The sequence below is a fragment of the Erythrolamprus reginae genome, chromosome 2, assembly GCF_031021105.1.
Source record: "Erythrolamprus reginae isolate rEryReg1 chromosome 2, rEryReg1.hap1, whole genome shotgun sequence".
Taxonomy (NCBI): Eukaryota; Metazoa; Chordata; class Lepidosauria; order Squamata; family Dipsadidae; genus Erythrolamprus; species Erythrolamprus reginae.
In genome coordinates, this window is record NC_091951.1 from 30,786,868 (window position 1) to 30,811,784 (window position 24,917).

The 24,917-nt window shown below is 41.7% G+C and overlaps 1 protein-coding gene across 2 annotated transcripts; it reads left to right on the forward strand.

Annotated features, from left to right (window-relative positions):
• The first annotated feature begins 2,361 nt into the window (after positions 1-2,361).
• Positions 2,362-19,221, forward strand: LOC139163102 (zinc finger protein 850-like). 2 transcript variants are annotated; one of them, XM_070744049.1, is made up of 3 exons: positions 2,362-2,445; positions 5,841-7,035; positions 16,272-19,221. In XM_070744049.1, exons 2-3 carry the CDS (start codon positions 6,138-6,140, stop codon positions 17,861-17,863), a joined length of 2,490 nt encoding a protein of 829 aa, XP_070600150.1. In that variant the 5' UTR covers positions 2,362-2,445; positions 5,841-6,137; the 3' UTR covers positions 17,864-19,221. The 2 variants fall into 2 exon arrangements, with proteins under 2 accessions (XP_070600150.1, XP_070600149.1); XM_070744048.1 differs by lacking the exons at positions 2,362-2,445; positions 5,841-7,035 and adding an exon at positions 14,187-14,298 and having other exon boundaries at positions 15,619-19,221.
• Positions 19,222-24,917: the final 5,696 nt, after the last annotated feature.

Below are 24,917 nucleotides of genomic sequence, written 5' to 3' on the forward strand. Positions count from 1 at the left end.
ATAGATAGATAGATAGATAGATAGATAGATAGATAGATAGATAGATAGATAGATAGATAGATAGATAGATAGATACATACATACATACATACATACATACATACATACATACATACATACATACATACATAGATAAATATAAGATAGATAGATACATCGATACATAGATAGATAGATAGATAGATAGATAGATAGATAGATAGATAGATAGATAGATAGATAGATAGATAGATAGATAAACTTCCTGCAGTTCCCTACCCAGGTTAAGGCTCATCCCAACACCCAGTGGTTCATTACATGGACCAGTCTGGTTGTCAGCACGTCCACAGACCTCCTCCATACTTCCGCTGATGCTAGACAAAGGAATTTGTTTTAGCTAGTATCTTCCCCCTCGTGCAACCAGCCCTGCCAATTCCCCTGGTACTACTCTAATTTGTGGCAGGCCAAAGTCTCTAACTCAAACAATGGCTTCGGCCTGACATTGCATGGGGTTCCTTTGCAGAAGGATACCCAACCATCAACCAGGCCATGAGTGAGGGAGAATCGAGAAGCCAGCGGTGGAATCCAGCAGGTTCTGGAGAACCAGTAGCAGAAATTTTGAGTAGTTTGGAGAACGGACAAACACCATTTCTGGCTGGCCCCAGAGTAGGGTGGGAATGGAGATTTTTGCAGTATCCTTCCCCTGTTACACCCACCAAACCATTCCCACATCTTAGATATGAATGAATGAAGTATTCTCATTGAATACTTTGTTCTGTACAAAGTTGAATGTGCTGACAACATGTGAAATTGTCAGTCAGTGTTGCTTCCTAAGTGGACAGTTTGATTTCACAGAAGTTTGATTTACTTGGAGTTATATTGTGTTGTTTAAGTGTTCCCTTTATTATTATTTTTGAGCAGTATATTAATATGTTCTAAGCCATCCTGAGTCTCAGGAGAAGGACAGCCTAGAAATCGAACAAATAAAATAAAACAAACCAACAAATAAATAAATCCAATGACTCGGTCTTTGAGAGAATCAGTCCATAATGTAAAATCTTAGTGGCAGGAGTAAAATTCAGCAGGTTCTGACAGGTTCTGGAGAACCATAGCGGAAATTTTGAGAACTTCGGACAGTGTTCCCTCTAATTTATTTTTGGGGTGGGCGGAAAAGTATAGTGTCTGGAGCTTCCCTGGCGGCGGCAGCAGCGGCACCAGGAGTAGCTGCCTCACAGCTGACCACCTTGCCGCTGCTACCGCCGGCAACCCTCCCTCCCTCCGGGCCCCAAAGCTTACACCCTGCCGCTGCCAGGGAAGCTCCAGCCGGGCGGAGCGCACCGTAAAACACGAAGAAAAGGTCCGGCGGAAAGGCGGGGTGGGGGGGTGCCGCCTCACAGCTGACCTTTTCTTCATGTTTTACGCTCCGCCCGGCTGGAGCTTCCCTGGCGGCGGCAGGGTGTGAGCTTTGGGGCCCGGAGGGAGGGTTGCCGGCGGTAACAGCTGCAAGGTGGTCAGCTGTGAGGCGGCTACTCCTGGTGTTGCTGCTGCCGCCGCCGCCAAGGAAGCTCCCCACACTGGTACTTAGCCATGGCGCACTTAGCTGCGTCTTTCAGTTTTTGAACCCTGCCCAGGAGCCAATCGCCCAAGGTAGGCTTTTGCAAAAGGTAGGCGATTGGCTCCTGGGCTGGGCAGGGTTAAAAAAACACGCGCTGACAGCTGCAGCTAAGCGCGCTATGGCGCATAACTCAGCTTACAGGGATCTATGACTTCAGAGAACCAGCAAATACCACCTCTAGCTGGCTCCAGAGTGGGGATTTTGCGATATCCTTCCTCTAGGAATAGGGATTTTGCAGGGTGCCAAATAGCATCTAAATTTATATTAGAGGCAATTGCTCAAATTTCCAATTTAATAACAGCCATGTTGGCACATCTCGGGCACCTTTTGGCACCCGCGCAAAAAAAAAACAGGTTCACCATCACTAATGTATAGTATACAAATCTGTATCTAACAGTACTGTATCTTTACTTCCAAAAAGCAGAAAGTGTCTCAAAGGTGTTTTTTTGAGAGGCAATTGGACTTTCTGCTCTTTATTTTGAAGACATTCCGCTTCTCTCCCAAGAAACCTCTTCAGTTCTACTCCAGTTGCCTCCTGAAAAAGCACCTTTGGGACAACAGTGACCTGGATGACTGAGAAACTCCTTAGGCCTAGACATCAGACTGGTGTATTTTTCAGCCTTCCGTCGCTAGATGGCGCTCTAAAGATCAGCAACGCCATCGCCTAGAAAACCGCCGATGTAAACAGCGGCTTCTGTAGAAGAACATTAAAATACGTATTGGATTGCTAGAAAGACTTGGGCGGGGGAGGGGGGCACAAGAATTTCCTCTTCCGGTTTCCTCCATAGGAGGATGGTGGCGTGGAGGACTGTTTTTTGTAGTCTTCGCGGAGTCGAAGCAGCAGCTGGCAGGTGAGTCGGAGGAAAGACTGGGAGCAAGCAGAGCAAGCAACGAGGCTGGAACACACACACATGGAGAGAGAGAGAGAGAGTGTGTTCTCTCCCTCCGGGAGTCTGCCCAAATCCACGTTCATTATGTCGATGACACTATAGCACTATCACTTAAAGCATGGATCCTCAAACTTGACAACTTTAAGACTGGTGGACTTCACCTCCCAGAATTCTGGCAGTTGAAGTCCACCAGTCTTAAAGTTGACAAGTTGAAGACCTCTGACTTAAAGGCTTGAAGCTTCAAGGCAGGTTTAGACAGATTCATGGATGCCAAGTGTATCGGTGGTTATTGAAACGGATGTCCATGTGCCTCCTCTATGTTGGTTGAGGCAGGCAGGGTTCCCTTGGGTACCATTTGTTGGGGGTCAAGGGAAAGGGAGGGTTTTGCCTTCTCTTTCTGCTTAAGATCCCCATGTACAATTGGTGGGCCACTGTGTGACACAGAATGCTGGACTCGATGGGCTTTGGCCCGATTCAGCATGGGTCTTATGTTCTTATATCACTTCACAGTGCTTTACAACACTCTCTAAATGGTCTGTCTGTCTGTCTGTCTATCTACCTATCTATCATCTATTTCTATTATCTATTTCATCTATTTCTATCTTTTTATATATATACATGCACAAACATAACAATGACAAACAAAACAAAAAACATAAAGCATAAATTTGGGGTGTTTACATTCCCTGCTCATTCAGAATTTCAGTTGGACAGTTATCCATTTCTTACCTTATTTTTTGTTAACATAATGCTTTGCATTTTTACATATTTGAATATTTTTCTTTCAATTTTATTTATTAATTTCTTGAATTATCTTTCTATGTAGTTTCTTTTATCCTTTTACAGATATTTCATCTATTTCTATATATATTTATTTCTATCACCTTTTTCTAGTTATTCTCTCTAGCTATTTCTAGCTATTTCTATATCATCTGTCTGTCTTTCTTTCTATCTATCTTCTCTCTGTTTCTATCTATCATCTATTTCATTTATCTATTTCTACCGTTTTCCCCAAAATAATACATCCCCTGATAATAAGCCCAATCGGGCTTTTGAATGCATGGCAATAAGGACAAGCAGTTATTTCAGGGTTCAAAAATATAAGACAGGGTCTTATTTAGGGGAAAACATAGTATTTATTTCAATCATCTATTTCTATCTATTCTTTATCGATCTATCTATCGATCTATCTCTTTCTTGTATATCTATCTATCATATCCATCCATCCATCTATCATTTATCAATATCTATCTATCTATCTATCTATCATCTATCCCCATCTCATCTACTGCTGTCCGTCCCCTTCTCCTTTTACTTTCCATCTTTACCCAGCATGTGGGTCCCTTCCAGTGAGTGCTCTCTTCTCATTAGGTGACCAAGATATTTCAGAAGCATCGTGTCTGTCCTTCCAAAGGACAATCAGGATTGAGTTCGTTTAGGATCTACTGATTTGACCTCACAGTCCAAGGGACTCTCCAGAGACTTCTCCAGCACTAAGTTCAAAAGCATTCATTCTTTAGTGCTCAGCCTTCCTTATGGAGTTTAAAATTGCTGCCTTCTACTTTTTGCAGGTTGGGAGATTTACATTTCTGCTTTACCTTGTGCTTTAACAGAATAAGAATAGCAGAGTTGGAAGGGGCCTTGTAAGTCATCTAGTCCAACCCCCTGCCCAAGCAGGAGAACCTATACCATTTCTGACAGGTAGCTGTGCAGTCTCTTCTTGAAAGTGATGAAGCTCCCAAAACCTCTGAAGGCAAATCTATTCCATTGGTTGACTGCTCTCAATATCAGGAAATTTCTCTTTATTTCTAGGTTGAATCTCTCCTTGTTCAGTTTGCATCCATTATTCTTTGTCTAGTGTTTGGATGCCTTGGAAAATAGGTTGACACACACACACACCTCTATGTGACAGCCCATTAGTCCTTCTCCTCACTAGACTAGTTTTTTATCTGTGTTATTTTCAGGGCAAGTGAGGAGCTTTAAAACTGGGGCTTTAAATCTCTCATAGGTTTTGGGCACCATCTCATCATTCATTAAAAGCCCCCCACACACCCACACACACACACATCAGACCAAAAAGTTTGAGCGTATCCACATTTGGGACATTGGTTAGACTGAAATACACATAGATTTTTGACATGCGTCTATACATACATTCATAGGTTTATCTACATTTCTCCCTGGGTGATATATCTGTATCTGTATATCTGTATAACCTTTACACAGCATTTCCAGATTTATTTCATAACCATTTTTAATGCTAAGTATTTTTCATTTACTCAAGTCCAAAAGAAAATTTCATGATTGAGTGGATATATGAACTGGCATCTTGCTAATCTTCTATGTGTCAAATAAATCACAGTGTTAGAGATTAAATCGGTATGTTTAGTTTTTCAATGTAATACAGTGGTACCTCCACTTAAGAACTTAATTTGTAGCGTGACCAGGTTCTTAAGTAGAAAAGTTTGTAAGCAGAAGCAATTTTCCCCATAGAAATCAATGTAAAATCAAATAATGCGTGCAAACCCATTAGGGAAGAAATAAAAGCTCGGAATTTGGGTAGGAGGAGGAGGAAGAAGAGGAAGAGGATAGTTGCTGCCCAGAGTGAAGGGAGCGTTTCTTTTCTCTGGGCGCTGGCAGAGGTTTATTCCCTCTCCAAGCGCCCAGAGAAAGGAAAATGCTTCGTTCGCTCTGGACTGCCAAAGCCTCCTTAAGCGCCACCGAAAGGCTCCTCTGGCAGCCCAGAAAAGCCCAAGATGGCTGGGATTAAAGGGGAAATGGCAGGAAACTGGCCGGGCCTTCGTGCCGCTCTCAGATTTCCTGGAAAATTTTTCCAGGCTCAGGTTCTTAAGTAGAAAATGTTTATTAAGAAGAGGAAAATATCTTGAACACCCAGTTCTTATCTAGAAAAGTTCTTAAGTAGAGGCGTTCTTAAGTAGAGGTACCACTGTACTATAATTTACTTACTGGGGAGAGGGGTGTGGTCACTGGCCCAGCATGATGGAAGGAAAATGCTTTGTTCACTCTGGACTGCCAAAGCCGCATTAAGCACCACCGAAAGGCTCCTCTGGCAGCCCAGAAAAGCCCAAGATGGCTGGGATTAAAGGGGGAATGGCAGGAAACTGGCTGGGCCTTTGTGCTGCTCTCAAATTTCGGACTCGGGTTCTTAAGTAGAAAATCATTCTTAAGAAGAGGCAAAAAAAATCTTGAACACCCGGTTCTTATCTAGAAAAATTCTTCAGTAGAGCCGTTCTTAAGTAGAGGTACCACTGTATATACTTTTTTCTTGTTTTCATATATTGCACACCCACTACATGTACAACCATTAAACAAAGTCTTCTATGTGAATCTTGCAGACAAAGAAAATGCCAAGGAGTACATTCTGAACAAACGAGAGCAGCACTTAAGAAACAAAGCAAATCTATTCAGCGATCACAATGCATTCCATTTCCTCCAGAAAACCTCTCTGCTTTCATTGCAGATGACAGTCAAGAGAACAAATAACAAGACGGTGTTTGTGGCGAAAATAATCGAATATGTGAAACTCAGACTCTCCACAAAAAAGACCAGAGTGGATCGCTTCTAAATTCAGGAAAAAAAGAGGGAAATATCTAGAAATCAGCGGTGGAAGGAGTCCCTTAGGCCAGATAATAATGGCAGTCTCTTCCTGTGATGAAAGAAAGAGCAGCTTGATTCAAAGCGGCATCAAAGAAGGGATCCAAAATATTTTTGACCTCCAGAATCCAGAAATATCATTGGTGGGAAAGCTCCACAGATGCGGATATTGTGGGGAAATGACAGCTAGCGGATCAGAGTTGATTACGGAAGGGAGTGCCCATACTGGAGAAAATCTCTCCCAGTGTCCACAGTGTGGCCAAAGCTTTATCAAACACACTACTCTAGTGATACACAAGGGAACTCAAATGGCACAGAAGCCGTACGAATGCTTCGGTTGTGAGAAAAGTTACAGCAGTAATTCAAGCCTGTTGATAAACGGGAGGACTCGCACAGGAGAGAAACTGTATTTTTGTCCAGATTGTGGGAAAAGCTTCACTCGGAATTCCCACCTAATGATACACCAAAGGACTCACACAGGGGAAAAACCATACGAGTGTCCTGCTTGTGGGAAAAGTTTCAATCAGTATTGCCACTTGGTGATACACCAGAGGACTCACACGGGAGAGAAACCATACGAGTGTCTTGATTGTGGGAAAGGCTTCATTCAGAATTCTGACCTGGTGATACACAAGAGGATTCACTCTGGAGAGAAACCATACATGTGTCTTGATTGTGGGAAAAGTTTCAGTCGGAATTCCTACTTGGTGGTACACCATAGGACTCACACAGGGGAGAAACCTTACGAGTGCTTGGATTGTGGAAAGGCTTTCAGTCGAAATTCTGAGCTGATGATACACAAGAGGATTCACACTGGGGAGAAACCATATGAGTGTCCAGATTGTGGGAAAAGTTTCACTCAGAATTCCCACCTGGTGATACATCATAGGACTCACACTGGGGAGAAACCATATGAGTGTCCAGACTGTGGGAAAGGTTTCACTACTAGGTGTAAACTTATAAATCATGTAGGTTTACACACAGGGGAGAAACCTTTTAAATGCCCAGAGTGTGGACGGTGCTTCACGCATCATTCTTGTCTTACTGCGCACAAGAAAATACACATGAGACAGAAAGTGATTTGTGTAGAGAAGGCTTGAATTTAATTTCTGGTGGTCTATTGGAAATGCAGCTGAGAAATTAAGTGTTTAATTTCTAGCCTGATTCGCTTTAATCAAAGATGCCTCAATATTAGATAAGAATGAGTAAAGGAAAGAATTGGAAAATGTTAGTTTGATAAAGACTAGTTACCTATATATGTCTATCAATAGATGTTACTACCGATAGATACTTACTTTTCAAGAAATATTTACTTTTCAAGAAATAGTGCAATTGCTGCAATAAACATTTTCGGTGTTTTTCTATTGCTCATAGATTATAGAAATGCTACATGCAGCATTTCATCTTTCTACCTCATTGTCTTCTAGATTTCAAGACCCAGAATTCTCCAACCAGGTTTACCCCTTGAATAAAATACAGTGGTACCTCAAGATACGAACCCCTCGTCTTACGAACAACTCGTGATACGAACCCGGGGTTCAGCAAAATTTTGCCTCTTCTTACGAACTTTTTTCGAGTTACGAACCTGCGTTCGGAGACAGCTGGGAAGCCGCGCGGCTGTTTTAAAAGGTAACAGCCGGGCGGCGGGGCTTCCCAGAAGCCTCCCGAACGCCGGTTCGTAACTCGAACAAAGTTCGTAAGAAGAGGCAAAATTTGGCTGAACCCCGGGTTCGGTTCGGGAGGTTCCTGGGAAGCCCCCCAGGCCGGCTGCGACCCTTTAAAACACCCGCGCCGCTTCGCAGCTGTCTCGCGAAGCCGAACGCGGAAGTTCGGCTTTAGCGTTCGGCTTCGGGAGACAGCTACGAAGCGGCGCGGGTGTTTTAAAAGGTCGCAGCCGGCCTGGGGGGCTTGCCAGCACCCCCCCCCCGAACCCCGAACCCGGGTTCGGGGGGGTGCTGGGAAGCCCCCCAGGCCGGCTGTCACCTTTTAAAACAGCCGGAAAGCCGTTTTTTTTGCGGGGGGGTTTTTGGTTGCACAGATTAATTGACTTTACATTGTTTCCTATGGGAAACAATGTTTCGTCTTACGAACTTTTCGTCTTACGAACCTCCTCCTTGCACCAATTAAGTTCGTATCATGAGGTATTACTGTACCTTGAAGTGATAGTCAACGTTTCCGGTTGGTCTCTAAAATCTGGGCTAAAAATATACTGCTAAAAAAATAAAAATAAAGGGGACACTTAACAGAATATAACTGCCCACTTAGGAAGCAACACTGACAATCAATTTCACATGCTGTTGTGCAAATGGAATAGCTGTGCAAATAAAATATTCAATGAAAATATTTCATTCAGATCTAGGATGTGTTATTTGAGTGTTCCGTTTATTTTTTTGAGCAGCACACTACAGAAAAGTGTTTACTTAGAGATTATGACTCCTCAAATATGAAAATGGTGTTGCTGTGAACATTGGGGCAAGATAATGCAAAACTCTGTTCTCCAATATATGGGAGATTTTTTCCATTTCTTTTACTGTACTGTATGTGCTTCATATTCTACCTTATCCCAACTTTATCCAGTGCATCTTCTACTGTTAATATCAGTTGTGGAAAATATGGCTTAAACCCCTTGGTTAGGTGTAATAGCAATAGCACTTATATGCAGCTTTACAGTGCTTTTACAGCCCTCTCTAAGCGGTTTACAGAGTCAGCAAATTGCCTCCAACAATCTGAGTCCTCATTTTACCAACCTCGGAAGGATGGAAGGCTGAGTCAGGATTGAACTCCTGACTGTGGGCAAAGTCAACCTGTAGTAGAACCACCATACTACCAGTGAATTATATACAAAAAGCCATTCTAAAGGCAAAAATGGAGAAAAATAGTTGTTTCCTTAAACCAGGGACCCACAATGGCAAACTGGCAGGCGTGCATGTGTGTCAGGAGTTCAATCCTGACTAGGTCAAGACCAGCGTGTAAGCAGCTTCACTCATGTAGCTGTACTTGCAATTGAGCTGCATGCAAATGGCCATGCGCTGTCCTGCTGCACACAGAAGTAAGGGTACATGAGCATGTACATCGGCCTGCCACTCACATGGCCTGGTCCCGCCCCCCCAAGCCACAAATATCTGGGACCACTGCCTGAAACAAAAAGCATGAGGCTAACTTCATCCCCCCTCAAATCAGATCATGGGTAAAGACAGAAAACTTGGGAGGAAGTATTGAGTCGAAGTGTTTGAAGCTTGTGGAACTCAAGGAGACAAGATAAAAAACCTAAAGACTTCCTTGTGCAGAGGTCTTCAAAGTTGGCAACTTTAAGACATCTTTGACTAAAGCGAACCAGGCTCAGCTGGCTGGAGAATTCTGGGAGTTGAAGTCCATAAAGTCTTAAAACTTGCCAAGTTTAAAGACCCCTGTTCTGTTTGCCACCTGTGTATAGAGAAAATCTCCCTGTTCCTTTGTGAGTGGTTCTCAACCTGGGGGTCGGGACCCCTTTGTGGGGATGTCAAAATGACCGTTTCACAGGGGTCACCTAAGACTATGGGAAAAGATAAATTTCCCATGGTATTAGGAGCTAAAGCTTCTATTCTGGCGCCTTGGAATGTATTTTTACAATCTGACTAACCAGGTGTTTACAATGGGGGTGTCCCTCTGACCTTCCTGCCAATCAGCTTAAAGCTCTGTTGGGAGAATTGGTGTTAAACCTATGGTTGGGGGTCACCACAATATGAGGAACTGTATTAAGGGGTGGAGACTTTTAGAAAGTTGAGAGAAGCAACGTGGATGGCAAAAGCTGGTCTGGATTTCTCTGAGGAATGGACTTCATGCCAAAGCTCCATTTCCATTTTATTCTGGTCAGCTCATCAGAGATCCTTCCCAAAATATAGGCATCTTTGATTTCTACTCCATAAGAAAGGAAGAACCAAAAGGCACAGTTGCATAGTTTTTTCTACATTTGATTTTGTATGTTTTTATATTTTACTACACTAACAATTTCTAATAAAAATGATGTCAGACCAAGTATGGTGATATTTCTATATTTGTGTGTGTAAGGGCATAGTACAGTGTTCCCTCGATTTTCGCGGGTTCGAACTTCGCGAAAAGTCTATACCACGGTTTTTCAAAAATATTAATTAAAAAATACTTCGCGGGTTTTTTCCTTATACCATGGTTTTTCCCACCCGATGACATCATATGTCATCGCCAAACGTTCGTCCGCCTTTAATAAATATTTATTTTTAATAAACTTTAATAAATAAACAGGGTGAGTAATAATCTAAATGGTTGCTAAGGGAATTGGAAACTGTAATTTAGGGGTTTAAAGTGTTAAGGGAAGGCTTGTGATACTGTTCATAGCCAAAAATAGTGTATTTACTTCCGCATCTCTACTTCGCGGAAATTCAACTTTCGCGGGCGGTCTCGGAACACATCCCCCACGAAAATTGAGGGAACACTGTATTGCCTTTCTTGGAATTATTTGAAACATTTCTTTGAAATGTTTACCAGTTTCTTTTACCTGTATATATACATCACTTCCTCTTTTTCAGCCCCTCTGCATTTTCTAGGCCCATGATGGTGAACCATAGGTGGCACAGAGAGCCATATCTGAGAACATAAGAAAAGCCATGCTGAATCAGGCCAAAGTCCATCAAGTCCAGCATTCTGTGTCACACAGTGGCCCACCAATTGTACACGGGGATCTTGAGCAGAAAGAGAAGGCAAAACTCTCCCTTGATTCCCAAATGGTACTTGGGAATCCTGCCTGCCTCAACCAACATAGAGGTGGCACATGGACATCTGTTTCAATAACCACCGATACACTTGGCATCCATGAATCTGTCTAATCCTGCCTTGAAGCTATCCAGGCTGACAGCTGGAAGCGAGGCGTTGCCCTCTGTCAGCTCCAGCATGTATGTGCTTGCTGGCCAGCTGATTTTCAGCCTTCCGGAGGGTGGGGGAGGCTGTTATTGCCCTCCCCAGGCTTCAGGAAAGCCCCCAGAGCCCGTGAAGGGCAAAAAATAGGCCACAACAGGCCTATTAAATTCCAGAGGTGTCAGTGACGCCTGCGCGCATTCGCAAGGGCAGTGCAGGAGTTGTGCATTCATACGCAGGGAGAGGGTACTGCATTATGGGCCAGGGCACTTGTGAGCAGTATTCCCTCTAATTTTTTTGGGGGGGGGCGGAAAAGTATAGTGTCTGAGTGGCAGTCCCTTTGGGACTGGGCGGCAAATAAATAAACAAACAAACAAACAAACAAACAAATAAAAAACCCACCCAGTTTTGCCTCAGAGAATTTCAAAATAAAATACTGTACTGTGTGTATATAACAGTGAGCTCATAATAGGGCAACTCTATCAATATCAAAATGCCACTTAAATAGTTGAGCTAGTTTCAAACTAGATTTTGATTTTCTTTCTCTCTTCCTTACTCCCATTCTTTTTCTTTTTCTTTTCCTTCCTCTCTTTTTTCTATCTGTTTCTCTCTCTTCCTCTCTTCCTCTCTCTCTCCTTCCCTCTCACTCTTTCCCTTCTGGGCAGGTTTGGAAAACTCTGAGTTGATGATGATTTTTAAGTGAGCGATTGCTCACTGCTCAGCTTAGAGGGAACTATGCTTGTGAGCGCTCTCGCTCGCATGCACGCCCTTTTAGCACCCAAGAAAAAAAAAGTGCCATCACTGTTCTAGATCTTACTTTGTATGTGTGTGTGTCTCACCTTGCCTTAATGGAGATTTCTGGGCAAGCAAATTTACAGAACTACACAAGGCGTTTAGCCTTTAACAGATTTAAAATATGAAACAAAAGGGGGCTTGAGAGAAAACAGCAGGTAGCCCCTGACTTACAAACAGTTTGCTTAGTGATCATTCAAAGTTACAATGGCACAGTGACTTATGACCATTTTTCAACTGACATGTAACTGGTTGATTTACTGATCTCCAAGAGAGGTGTACTTGTATTTCTATCCCCCCCTCTCTAAAAAACAAAATGATACTTTCCCTTAGTTCTCACTTCTTGTGAATAAGCTTCTTGCTCTGATTGACAGGATGGTTGGTTGATTGATTCATAAACGTTTTTTTTAATATTTTTATTATTTTCAAATAAAAGACAAAACATTACAAACATGAAAGGACCAGATGAAACAACATAAAAAGGAGCTACAATTGCTCCACTCAGAATAGAAGTCTTCTTAATACAAAAAGGGAAAACTATTATAGGTTAGATCAGTTCAGAGAAATAAACACATCTATTACAAAACTCTATCTATAAACATTTCAATCTAATATATTTAACTATTACTTTAACATCATTAAACATTTTTTAATTCAACCAGATATAGACCCTCTGCCAAATTTTATAAAATTCTGATTCTTCTTGATTATTCAACCGCCTCGTCATAATACCTAGCTCTGCACATTCTATAATTTTTCTAAATATCTCCTCTTCTTCAGGTATTTCCAGTTCTTTCCATCTTTGTCCAAAGACAATCCTAGCAGCTACTAAAATATGAGTTATTAAATAATATATTTCTCTTTTATGTTTATTATTTGTAATACCTAATAAAAAAAATTCTGGAGTTTTCGTTTCCACAACGATTCATAAAAGTTATATGGCCTCTCAATTCACTCATGGTGACTCCGAGTGCATAATAATACACTATACCAGTGATGGGGAACCTTTGTTTCCTCAGGTGCTGAAAGACCATGGGCGCACACTGTTGTGAATGCACGAGTACCCACACCCATAATTCAATGCCTGGAGGGTGAAAACAGTTGCCCCGCCCCCCAGAGGCCCTCTGGAGGCCGGAAATGGCCTGTTTCCCAACTTCTGGTGGACCCAGTAGGTTTGTGTTTTGCTCTCCCCGGGCTCCAAAGGCTTCCCTGGAAGTAGGTGAGGGTAAAAATGCCCTCCCCCATCCCACTGGAGCCTCTCTGGAAGCCCTCCCGGAGCCTCTGTGACACCCCAAACTCAGATGGCGAGCACACACATGCATGTTGAAGCTGAGCTAGGGCAACGGCTCCCATGCCAGCAGATATGGCTCGGCGTTCCATCTGTGGTATCCATGCCATAGGTCCACCATCACTGCACTATACACTAAACACTATACACTGTGCTTTATACGCTATGGCAGTGTTTCCCAACCTTGGCAACTTGAAGATATATGCTGAAACGTTTTACCTGTCAATGACTACTTCAGCTTCAATCGCAAGAACACGAGCACGCAACAGATTCAAACTTAATATTAACCGCCCCAAACTTGAATGTAAAAAATATGACTTCAGCAACCGAGTTGTCGAAGCATGGAACTCATTACCTGACTCAGTAGTGTCAACCCCTAACCCCCCAAATTTTTCCCTTAGACTATCCACGATTGACCTCTCCAGGTTCCTTAGAGGTCAGTAAGGGGCATGCATAAGTACACCAGTGTGCCTTCCGTCCCCTGCCCAATTGTCTCTCCTTATCTCATTTATCTTTTCTTCGTTTCAAATTTGTTCACCTATACGTTTATATCTTTTCTTCTATTCGTTTCTTAAGTTATACTACTAAATATCTATTCTCTACAATGTGTATTATGTATTGGAATAAATAAGTAAGTAAGTAAGTAAGTAAGTAAGTAAGTAAGTAAGTAAGTAAGTAAGTAAATAAAATAAAATAAAATAAAGATATTTGGACTTCAACTCCCAGAATTCCCCAGCCAGCGAATGCTGGCTGGGGAATTCTGGGAGTTGAAGTCCAGATATCTTCAAGTTGCCAAGGTTGGGAAACATTGCACTATAGTATAGTCTATACACTATACACTTCTGTACACTATACACTGTACACAAACTAATGTGAACTCATATCCTGATAACAGTACGGCTGCAGTGACGATGAGTGCTCCTCGGCAGACCAGAAGGAACGGGTTGGTCCCTGGAGAGCAGCTATCAGTGGTCAGTAGTGTTGAAAACCAATCCATCAAAAATCTAGCAAAAGCCTCAGAACGAACAAAGTTTTTCAGGCTTCTGTCGCTAGGTGGCGCGCTATAGATCAGCAGCCCCGGCAATAACGGCATCGGGAGTGGAGGAGGCGAGTGAAAGACATCGAAAGAATCGCGAATTGCTAGAGAGGATACGGGAGAGGAGTTTCCTCTTCCGGCTCATCCATGGAAGGATGGTGGCACCGTTCTCTCGCTCGCTTTTCCAAGGATCGAAGGCGAAGCAGTAGCTGCAAAGGTGAGTTGAGGACACGTCGAGGTGGAGCCGGGGAGAAGCAGGGCTGTTTGGTTTTCTCCATTGAGTAGAAGCAGCTTGAGTAGAAGTAGCTCAGCTGCTACATATTCTTCCGCCTCCCCGAATATCAATTCCAGTGAATTGAACTTGTTTTAAAAGTGGTGCTTTCAGTTTTCTGCTGGTTGGGAGATTTCCTTCAGGAATTGCTTGGGCTTTTTATGATAGCAAAGTTGTTTTCTTAGTCAAGAATAGCAATAGCATTTAGACTTATATACTGCTTCATAGTGTTTTTACTGCACTCTAAGCAGTTTACAGAATCAGCTTATTGCCCCCAACAATCTGGGTCCGCATTTTACCCACCTTGGAAGGATGGAAGACTGAGTCAATCTTGAGCCGGTGGTGAGATTTGAACTGCTGAACTACAGCTAGCAGGTAGCTGAAATAGCGTGCAGTGCTGCACTCTAACTACTGTGCCACCCCAGCTATGTGTGGGAAGAAAGGAGTGTCATTGGCAAAACTGCTGCATTAAATCTTGTAACGGTTCTAGGCACCATTTCTTTTGTTGAAACTGCCCACATCTATTTATTTATTTGTTTGTTTTGTCAAGTACATATTGGTGGTATAGAAAGACATAATAATATTCATATACATGATACTAGTAAAAAGGAAACATTAGGACAGATGACAGGTGACAATTTTGAGCGTACCCATTTCTGGGATATTTTTCAGGTTGAAATACACATGGATTTCCAACATACACAGAGGGGCGGCATACAAATTTAATAAATAAATAAATATGTATATTTGTAAGGGTGTATCTGTATTTCTCTCTGTGCATGTCTGCATAATATACCCTCAGTGTTTCTAGATATATTTGATGATAACCCTTTGTAGTGCTAAGAATTTGTGATTTACTCAAATCAACAAGAGAATTTCACAAATATGTGTATGTTTGAATCTCATTCTTGAATCTCAAAGAGCCAGGGTGGCGCAGTGGTTAGAGTGCAGCACTGCAGGCTACTTTAGTTCAAATCTCACCGCCGGCTCAAGGTTAACTCAGCCTTCCATCCTTCTGAGGTGGGTAAAATGAGGACCTAGAGTGTTGGGGCAATATGCTGATTCTGTAAACCGCTTAGAGAGGCCTGTAAAAGCAATATGAAGTGGTACATAAGTCTAAATGCTATTCTGTGTGTAAAATTAATCACAATTAGCATTTTGGCATGTTTGCTTTTTAATTGTAATGCATGCTTTTTACTTGTGGCTTTTTCATCTGTGGGGCACCCATTTTATAAACTACCAGTTAAACTTATGTCAATCTTCTAGACAAAGAGGATGCCGAGAAGAGCATTCTGGATAATTGAAAATCACAAGAGGAATTAAAGAAGAAAGTGAATCCAGTCAGCAATCAAAATCCTTCCATTTCCTCCATAAAACAATGCAACTCTCCTTCCCTATCAAGTAACACACAAAAGAGAATAACAGGAACTGGGGGGGGAAATTGAGTCTGTGCAACTTACATCCAAATTCTCAAAAGAAGATGGAAATAACTGAAAGTCAGTGGGGAGAACCCTGTAACCTGGATAATTATGTAGGGAAGGCAGTCATAGGAGCCTTGCCCTGTGAAGAAATAAAGAATAGCTTGAATCAAAATGCCAGGCAAGACGGGATGCAAAATATTTTTGACCTCCATAATCCATTGGTGGAAACCCCCCACCCATATGGGAAAAGCACAGATTGTGGATCACAACTGATTATGCACGAGAGTTTCCACACTGGAGAAAAACCAAATGAACGTTCTGGGTGTGAGGAGGTCTTTTGCTACACCTCCTTCCCTTTTGAAAATAAAAGGACTTACAACGGAGAGGATCCATACCAAAACTTCCAGTATAGAAATTTTAGCAAGCACGCTCCTCTACTTTTACACCAGAGGACTCTTACAGGTGAGAAACCATATGAGTGTCCGAACTGTGGGAAAGCTTTCAGTCAGAATTCCCACCTTGTAAACCATCAGAGGACACATACAGGGGAGAAACCATATGAGTGTCCAGATTGTGGGAAAAGTTTCAGTCAGAATTCCAATCTCTTAATGCACCAGAGGACTCACACAGGGGAGAAACCATATGAATGTTCAGATTGTGGGAAAAGTTTCCGTCTTAATTCCCATCTGGTGGTACACAAGAGGTCTCACACAGGTGAGAAACCATATGAATGCCTGGATTGTGGGAAAGGTTTCACTCATAGTTCACACCTTGTGATACACAGGAGAACTCACACGGGCGAGAAACCTTATGAGTGTCCAGATTGTGGGAAAGGTTTCCGTGTTAATTCCCATCTGGTGGCGCACCAGAGGATTCACACAGGGGAGAAACCATATCAATGTCTGGATTGTGGGAAAAGTTTCAGTCAGAATTCCCAACTAGTGGTGCACCAGAGGACACACACAGGAGAGAAACTGTATGAATGTCCAGAGTGTGGAAAAAGTTGCACTCACAATTCTGACCTCATGGTACACCTGAGGACACACACAGGAGAGAAACCGTATGAGTGTCCATATTGTCGGAAACGCTTCAGTCACAATTCCAACCTGGTGGTACACCAAAGAATACACACAGGAGAGAAGCCTTATGAGTGTCCGTACTGTGGGAAAAGTTTCAGTCGGAATTCCTATCTGGTGATACACCAGAGGACTCACACTGGGGAGAAACCATATCAGTGTTTGGATTGTGGGAAAAGTTTTAGTCACAGTTCTGAACTGGTGAGACATCAGAGGATACATACAGGAGAGAAACCGTATGAGTGTCCAGACTGTGGGAAAAGTTTCAGTCAGAATTCCAGCCTGGTGATACACAAGAGGACTCACACTGGGGAGAAACCATATGAGTGTTCGGATTGTGGAAAAACTTTCAGTCAGAATTGCTACCTAATTATACATGAGAGGACTCACACAGGGGAGAAACCATATGAGTGTCTTTATTGTGGGAAAAGTTTCATTCGGAATTATGCCTTGGTGATACACCAGAGGACTCATACTGGGGAGAAACCATATGAGTGTTTGGATTGCGGGAAGAGTTTCCGTCTCAGTTCCCACCTCGTGGTGCACCAGAGGATTCACACTGGGAAGAAACCATATGAGTGTCAGGATTGTGGGGAAAGTTTCAGTCAGAATTGCCTCTTGGTATATCACCAGCGGGCACACACGGGAGAAAAACCGTATGAATGTCCAGACTGTGGGAAAGGTTTCAGCAACAATTCTCACCTGGTGGTGCACCAGCGGATTCACACAGGAGAAAAACCATATGAGTGTCTGGATTGTGGAAAACGCTTCAGTCGGAATTCCCACCTGGTGGTGCATCAGAGGACTCACACAGGGGAAAAACCGTATGAGTGTCCTGATTGTGGGAAAGGTTTTAGTACTAGATCTAAACTTGTAAATCATGTAGGTTTACACATAGGGGAGAAACCTTTCAAATGCTCAGAGTGTGGACGGTGTTTTACGCAAAATTCCTCCCTTACTGCGCACAAGAAAGTCCACACGAGGCAAAAAGTAATGAATATAGAGAAGGTTTGAGTTTCCTTTCTGATCTCCTTTGGGAATGCAGTTGAGGAATTAAATATTTAATTTCTCAGCTGATTCACTTAGTAAAATATCTTAGTATTAGATATGAGGGAAGAGAGAAACAAAATGGAAAATGTTAGTTTAGTTTAGCAGAAATAATGGAATCCTGAAAAAAGTGTTTAGGGATGGGTTTTATTTTGTTTTTGCATATCGATCATCACAGGGCATAGAAATGCAACATAAAAAGTTAAAGGTAGTCTTCAATTTACAACCACAATGGAAGCCAAAACGTTTGCGAGAAATTTAAGTGAGTTTTGCTCTACTTTATGACATTTTGCCACATTTGTTAAGTGAATCACTGCAGTTGTTAAATTAGTAACATGGTTGTTAAATGAATCCGGCTTCCCCATTGACTTTGCTTGTCACAAAAGGGGATCACATGACCTTGGGACACTGCAATGGTCATAAATATGAGTCAGTTTATATCCAAATATATTTATATCCAAATATAAATCACGTGAACATAGGGAAGCTACAGTGATCTTAAGAGTGGGAAGTCTCCGGAGAGGGGTGGCATACAAATCTAAATAATAATAATAATAATAATAATAATAATAATAATAATAATAATAATAATAATAAAATGGTCACAAGACCCTTTTTTCATTGCTGTTGTAACTTTGAACAGTCACTAAATGAACTGTTGTAAGTCGAGGACTACCTGTATTAGCCTCCTTACCTAGATGTGTTCCAAATTTTCAGCCCCAGAATCCCCCAGCCAGCATATCTATTGAATAAAATATTTTGCAGTCATAGTAAACATTTCTGGTAGGTGCCAAAAACCTGCGGCAAGACTTGAAAATACATTATTTAAAAAGAATAGGAACAGTCATATTGTTATTCTCCAAATATGACAAATAAGGAGGGTTTAAAGTTCATATTTTTCTAACGTTTTCAAAATTTTACGTCAAGGAGAATCCTGTTTAGATTATGGTAAACTAGAGCACAGAATAGAAATATATGAGGGAGAATTTAACAACCACGTTGTAAAATTTTACAGGTTAAGGGCTGTTGAACATGATAAATGTTGTAAGGATATTGAAGAGGAAAAGGATTGTGCATTTAAGTGTAGGACCTTCATGTTTATTAGCAACCTTCTTAGGGTCTTGTTTCTTTAGATGTCTGATGGGTGGTATTAATGTCAAGATGCTGCGCCCCTTTTTTTGCATTCTCCTTAGTGGTGGAGAGCTGAGAAAAAAGTGTGATAAATGTTTCATTTGTAAAAAAAAAATGCCTTGTGTAAGAACCGTAACTTGAGAAGGAAAATAAAAGGCCGATATCAGCATTATTGTGAACATGACACAAAGAAATGCAAAGCTCTTTTCTCAAGTCAGGGGAAATTGTTTCCATTCTTTCACTCCACTCTCTGGGCTCTTTTTAAATTTTCCTCAAAAAATCCGTATTACTAAAGAAAAAAAAAATCATTTGGAGTAGCCAAATGACTTTCATTGTGCTGAGTGTAAAAGACTCCAAAGAATTCAAGATTGGCTCATTACATTGACAGAATTCAGAGGTCGGATTATAATAAAGAATCCGGAAGGAGTTGGGTGACTTATAAATGTAATAAATTAAATTGAATTAAATTAAATTAATGCAATATGACTCTTGACACACAGAAACAACAAGGAATGCATCTCAAATGTGCTTTTTCAAAAGGCAACTGGACGTTTTTTCCCCTACCTTAAGGAAAAAGATTGATTGATTGATTGATTGATTGATTGATTGGATTTGTATGCCGCCCCTCTCCGTAGACTCGGGGCGGCTAACAACAGCAATAAAAAACATCATGTAAATCCAATACTAAAACAACTAAAAAACCCTTATTGTAAAACTAAACATCCATACAAACAAACAAACATACCATGCATAAATTGTAAAGGCCTAGGGGGAAAGAATATCTCAGTTCCCCCATGCCTGACGGCAGAGGTGGGTTTTAAGGAGCTTACGAAATGCAAGGAGGGTGGGGGCAATTCTAATCTCCAGGGGGAGTTGATTCCAGAGGGCCCGGGACCGCCACAGAGAAGGCTTTTCCCCTGGGCCCCGCCAAGCGACATTGTTTTGTTGACGGGACCCGGAGAAGACTCACTCTGTGGGACCTAATCGGTGGCTGGGATTCATGCGGCAGAAGGCCAGATCCGATGAAGCTTCTTGGATGAGAAGAGAAAGCTCTTCTTCCTCCTTAGAGGGGGGAAAAATAATCCAATTTGACTTTTTGAAAAAGTGCCTTTAAGACAACTACAATTCCCCCCCCCCTAAGACGCACCGGAGTATAAGACGCACCTTAGTTTTGGGGGAGGAAAATAGGTGGGGGAAAAATCTGCCTACCAGGTATTCATCTGGCTAGCGTCCTTAGTCTGTTCAGATTCAGCACATTATTTTATCCCTGGTTAGGGCTTTAAAAAAACCTGATTCGGAGAGAGTAACAATGAAAGAGCCTACAAGTAGTAAGAGCTGAGAACATCATTAGCCCCTCATTAGGGCTGGAAAGCAAGCAGAGTAAGTTTGACTCAGCCTCCCATCCTTCCAAGGTGGCTAAAATGAGGACCCAGATTGTGGGGGCAATATGCTGGTTCTGTTAAAAAGTGCTATTGCTAACATGTTGTAAGCTGCCCTGAGTTTAAGGAGAAGGGCGGCATAAAAAAATCAAATAAATACATACATACATACATACATACATACATACATACATCCCCTAAACTCCACTGCTGATGTTACCTAGCCAGCTAACAAAAAGTTCGGAAACCAACCCTAAAGCTCGAAAAACTAATATTTACCCTCATGATACATTTCTTAATTTGTCTATATTTAAATGGTAATAATAAATAATAAAGTAAATAATGAAAAAATGCCTGCAAAGACTTAGAGCTGGAAAAACATTCTTCGGAGAGAGTAATAATGAAAGACCCTACAAGGTAAGAGCTGGGAAGATCATTAGCGCCTAGTTAGGGCTTGGAAAAAAAGCTTTGAAAAAGCTACATTTGAAGTATAAGATGCACCCACATTTTCAGCCTTTTTTAGGAAGGGAAAAGGTGCTTTTACTCTGAAAAATACAGTACTATGTCCTGGATGACTGAGAATCTCCACAGACAACAGAGTACGTGCTTTTCCAATGGCTGTAGTACAGAGGTATTTGTCCAGGCTCATCTCACCATTACTGCATAAATGGGCACACAGAAGGATTCTGCATCTCCCTGCTGCTTTCAGATACTAGAAACTGTTGTGGTTAGCTCTGGCCCAGCTCCTGCCCCAAGGACTGGATGTGGGGGAGACATCCACATGCTGCAGGCCTGTTTTGCCCCCACCCCCGGTGGAATCTGATGATGAAGGCTCCTCTGACCAAGAAGACATGAGTGACAGGGAGGAGGAGAGTGTGGCAGACAGCTCAGAAGGAGATCAATTATCTAGCTCCTCCTTGGATTCAGAACAAGAGTTAATGATACAGCCACGCATGCAGAGAGCGATGCATAGGCAACAACAACTGAGAGATTATTATCAAAGAAAATGAGGCCACCTGTGGTTGGGTGGGACTGTGGTCATTAGTGAGGCTGCTATAAAGAGCAGCCTGTGGGTTTGGCCATTGTGGAGGATTATCTGATCTTTGTGTTTCATGACTGCTTTACTGACTTGGACCTTTTATGTGCTGATTTTCCCCCGCTTTGAAACTAAACCAGGGCAAAGTGTGTTTCACTTTGTGAAAGAAGAAGGACTGTGAATTGCCTCACAGCTGCAAGCTAAGTATCACAGAACTGGTAAGGGACTTGTACAAATTACCAGTTTGTTTGGAGACAAGTGCTCTTTGCTATCCCAAAAGAGGGCTTGGTTTAAGTGAATTTTCATTATAAAGAACATTGTTTTGAATTTTCAAACATTTGTGTGTCTGAAATTGTATCTGTGCATCTGAGCTCGACAGAACAGAAACCCTGCTATAACACATGTTACCAGAGTCTGAGGATCAGCACTTAACGTTTGTCAGATAACCTGTGCCATAAATGACTATTGCTGAACATCCAACTTGTCATATTAGACTTTGCACAGGGAGAGGTTTAACCCACCACATCGTAACCTTTAGGCTCCCTGTCCCTAGCCCTTCTTTTAGACTTATGTTTTTATATATACTCTCTGTTTTATATCTTTTAGCTTTTTAGAATGGTTATTTTTGGATTTTAATCATTATCTATGCTTTTTGACTTACCACGCTCCTTACGCTGGTCAAAAGAGAGGGACACCCCTGTTATCACATCATATTTTATCCTTAGGAGCTGGAAATGCTTGAGATGGTTCAAAAGCCTCTGGGTCTTTTGAGAGGACCATACCATAATACAAACTCCTAAGTCACTAAGGTGGGGTAGGCAAAGTTGGCTCTTCTGTGACATGTGGACTTCAACTCCCAGAATTCCTGAGCTAGCATGATTGGCTCAGGAATTCTGGGAGTTGAAATCCACAAGTCATAGAAGAGCCAACTTTGCCTACCACTTCGACTAAGATATACGGATGTCTTTGGGGGGAAAGGGGACATTAGCAAGGAGAGAATGGGAGGGAAGAATGTGGAAGAATCGATGGCTATCTATCTGCTACAAGAGTTTGTTGCATAAGGTGTGTTTCTTTTGATTATTCTCTGAAAATGTCATTGGGGATGTGGCTCATACTTGCAACCAAAATGCCAGGTAGGAAAAAAGAGGGGCAGTGGGAAAGAATAACAATTTATGTCATGCTTAAGACATGTGCAGAACACCAATCAAAGGTGTTATTCACTTACTTCATTTATATTTCAAGCTTCTTAACGTCCTGTCTTCCTCACGGAGGGGCTCTGAGTAGTATACAAATTAATCAGTACAATAAAACAAATAAGATTAAAAATATAAAACATAAATTTATTGATATATTAATTGAATTTGAATATGCAAAATACAAAGTAGAAACATTGAAACTGACACTAATGCAATACCAGACACGTAGCTCCTTTTAATAGATTAATTGGACCGCACATAATGTAATATATAAGGGATGAATTTGAGCAAAATTAACCAATCCACTTAGATATAGATTGTGTCACATCATTTATGTAAACTTCCATACTGCAATTACCACTTTTCTGTTAAAAGATCAGGTGTGAATTCTTTCCATATCTGTACTGTTAACTGAAGATAGATAAATTCTATTAAAATTGCACCCTGCATTCTATGATGTTCCATTCTTGTGATTAAAGAAACAAAAAACTTGGGGGGGGGGGTTTGCTTATGAGCCATTGTATGTTTTCCTCTCATTTGATGCTGTTTTCCTCTTTAAAGTCAGTAGTGTTTCCAAGTGGTGAACAATTCACATTAACCAGAGATCCTGAGGATAGAATAGAATAGAATTTTTATTGGCCAAGTGTGATTGGACACACAAGGAATTTGTCTTAGTGCATATGCTCTCACTGTACATAAAATAAAAGATAGGTTTGGCAAGAATCATAAAGTAAAACATTTAATGATAGTCTGGATACATAAGCAATCAAATCATATTAGGAATCAGTCAATGTAAATTATTGTTGTTGTTATTATTATTATTATTATTATTATTATTATTATTATTATTATTTATTAGATTTGTATGCCGCCCCTCTCCGTAGACTCGGGGCGGCTCACAACAGTGATAAAAACAATACATGGTAACAAATATAATAATTAAAATCTAAAATTACAATTATACATTAAAAAGTCTAAAAAGAAAAAAACCCACTATATAAAATACATACACACAGTCATATCATACACAAAACTACATAGGCAAGGGGGGGATGTCTCAGTTCCCCCAAGCCTGACGACAGAGGTGGGTTTTAAGGAGTTTACAAAAGGCAAGGAGAGTGGGGGCAGTTCTAATCTCTGGGGGGGAGTTGATTCCAGAGGGTCGGAGCTGCCACAGAGAAGGCTTTTCCCCTGGGTCCTGCCAGATGACATTATTTAAAGGCGGTCTCGCAGATATCCTGGTCTGGTGCCATGAAGGGCTTTATAGGTCATAACCAACACTTTGAATTGTGACCAGAAACTGATCGGCAACCAATGCAGACTGCGGAGTGTTGGAGTAACATGGGCATACCTAGGGAAGCTCATGATTGCTCTCGCAGCTGCATTCTGCACGATCTGAAGTTTCCGAACACTTTTCAAAGGTAGCCCCATGTAGAGAGCATTACAATAGTCGAACCTCGAGGTGATGAGGGCATGAGTGACTGTGAGCAGTGACTCCCGGTCCAAATAGGGCCGCAACTGGTGCACCAGGCGAACCTGGGCAAACACCCCCCTCGCCACAGCTGAAAGATGCTTCTCTAATGTAAGCTTATAAGGATACAAGCAACAAAGTTACAGTTATACAGTCATTTGTGGGAGGAGATGGGTGATGAGAATGATGGGGATGTGGTACTTCTCCCAAGGCTTGTCATTGTGACACTCAGAATTACAAACGGCCGGGAGTTTCAATGAAAACTCAATTGGAGCTGTGTGAGTCTCTGGCAGGCAAAAATCAGAAGCTGTCCAATAGCTCCTTCCAGACTACCATATTTTATTAACAGGCATAACCGGTGTCAGCTGAGCATTTTAATACAATTGATTAGACAGAAAAGGTAGTGGCAGGATCCTGATATACCCCAGAAAGGGTAAACATAATAGTTTATCTCTTATTCACTACCTTTCTCTTTGCACTGTATATTTCATTACATTAAAAAAAAAACCTATCAAAAAGGGATGTTTCACACAAAGAGCATTGATGACTTACACACTGCATGCAAGTGCATAGTAGCACACATTTTACAACCCTTTAAATATGCCCTGGCACCAGAGCGGTCGCGTGCAAATTGCATAATCTGGTGGCTGCTACCAGTGCCACCAGTAGCAACTCATCCCTGATATACACCTTCAAGGATGTTTTTCCTTGGTTTACCTAAAAGTGCTTTTTCAAAAGGCAACTGGACTATGTTTTTTGCTTGAAGAGGTTTGGCTTATCATCCAAGAAGCTTCTTCAGTGCTAACTC

Excerpts from the sequence above, each read along its gene's own strand:
- LOC139163102 (XM_070744049.1), top strand. The coding sequence starts at position 6,138 with ATGGCAGTCTCTTCCTGTGATGAAAGAAAGAGCAGCTTGATTCAAAGC. Across the intron at positions 7,036-16,271 it reads GTGTCCAGACTGTGGGAAAG|CTTTCAGTCAGAATTCCCAC; the intron begins GTTTCACTACTA and ends ACTGTGGGAAAG.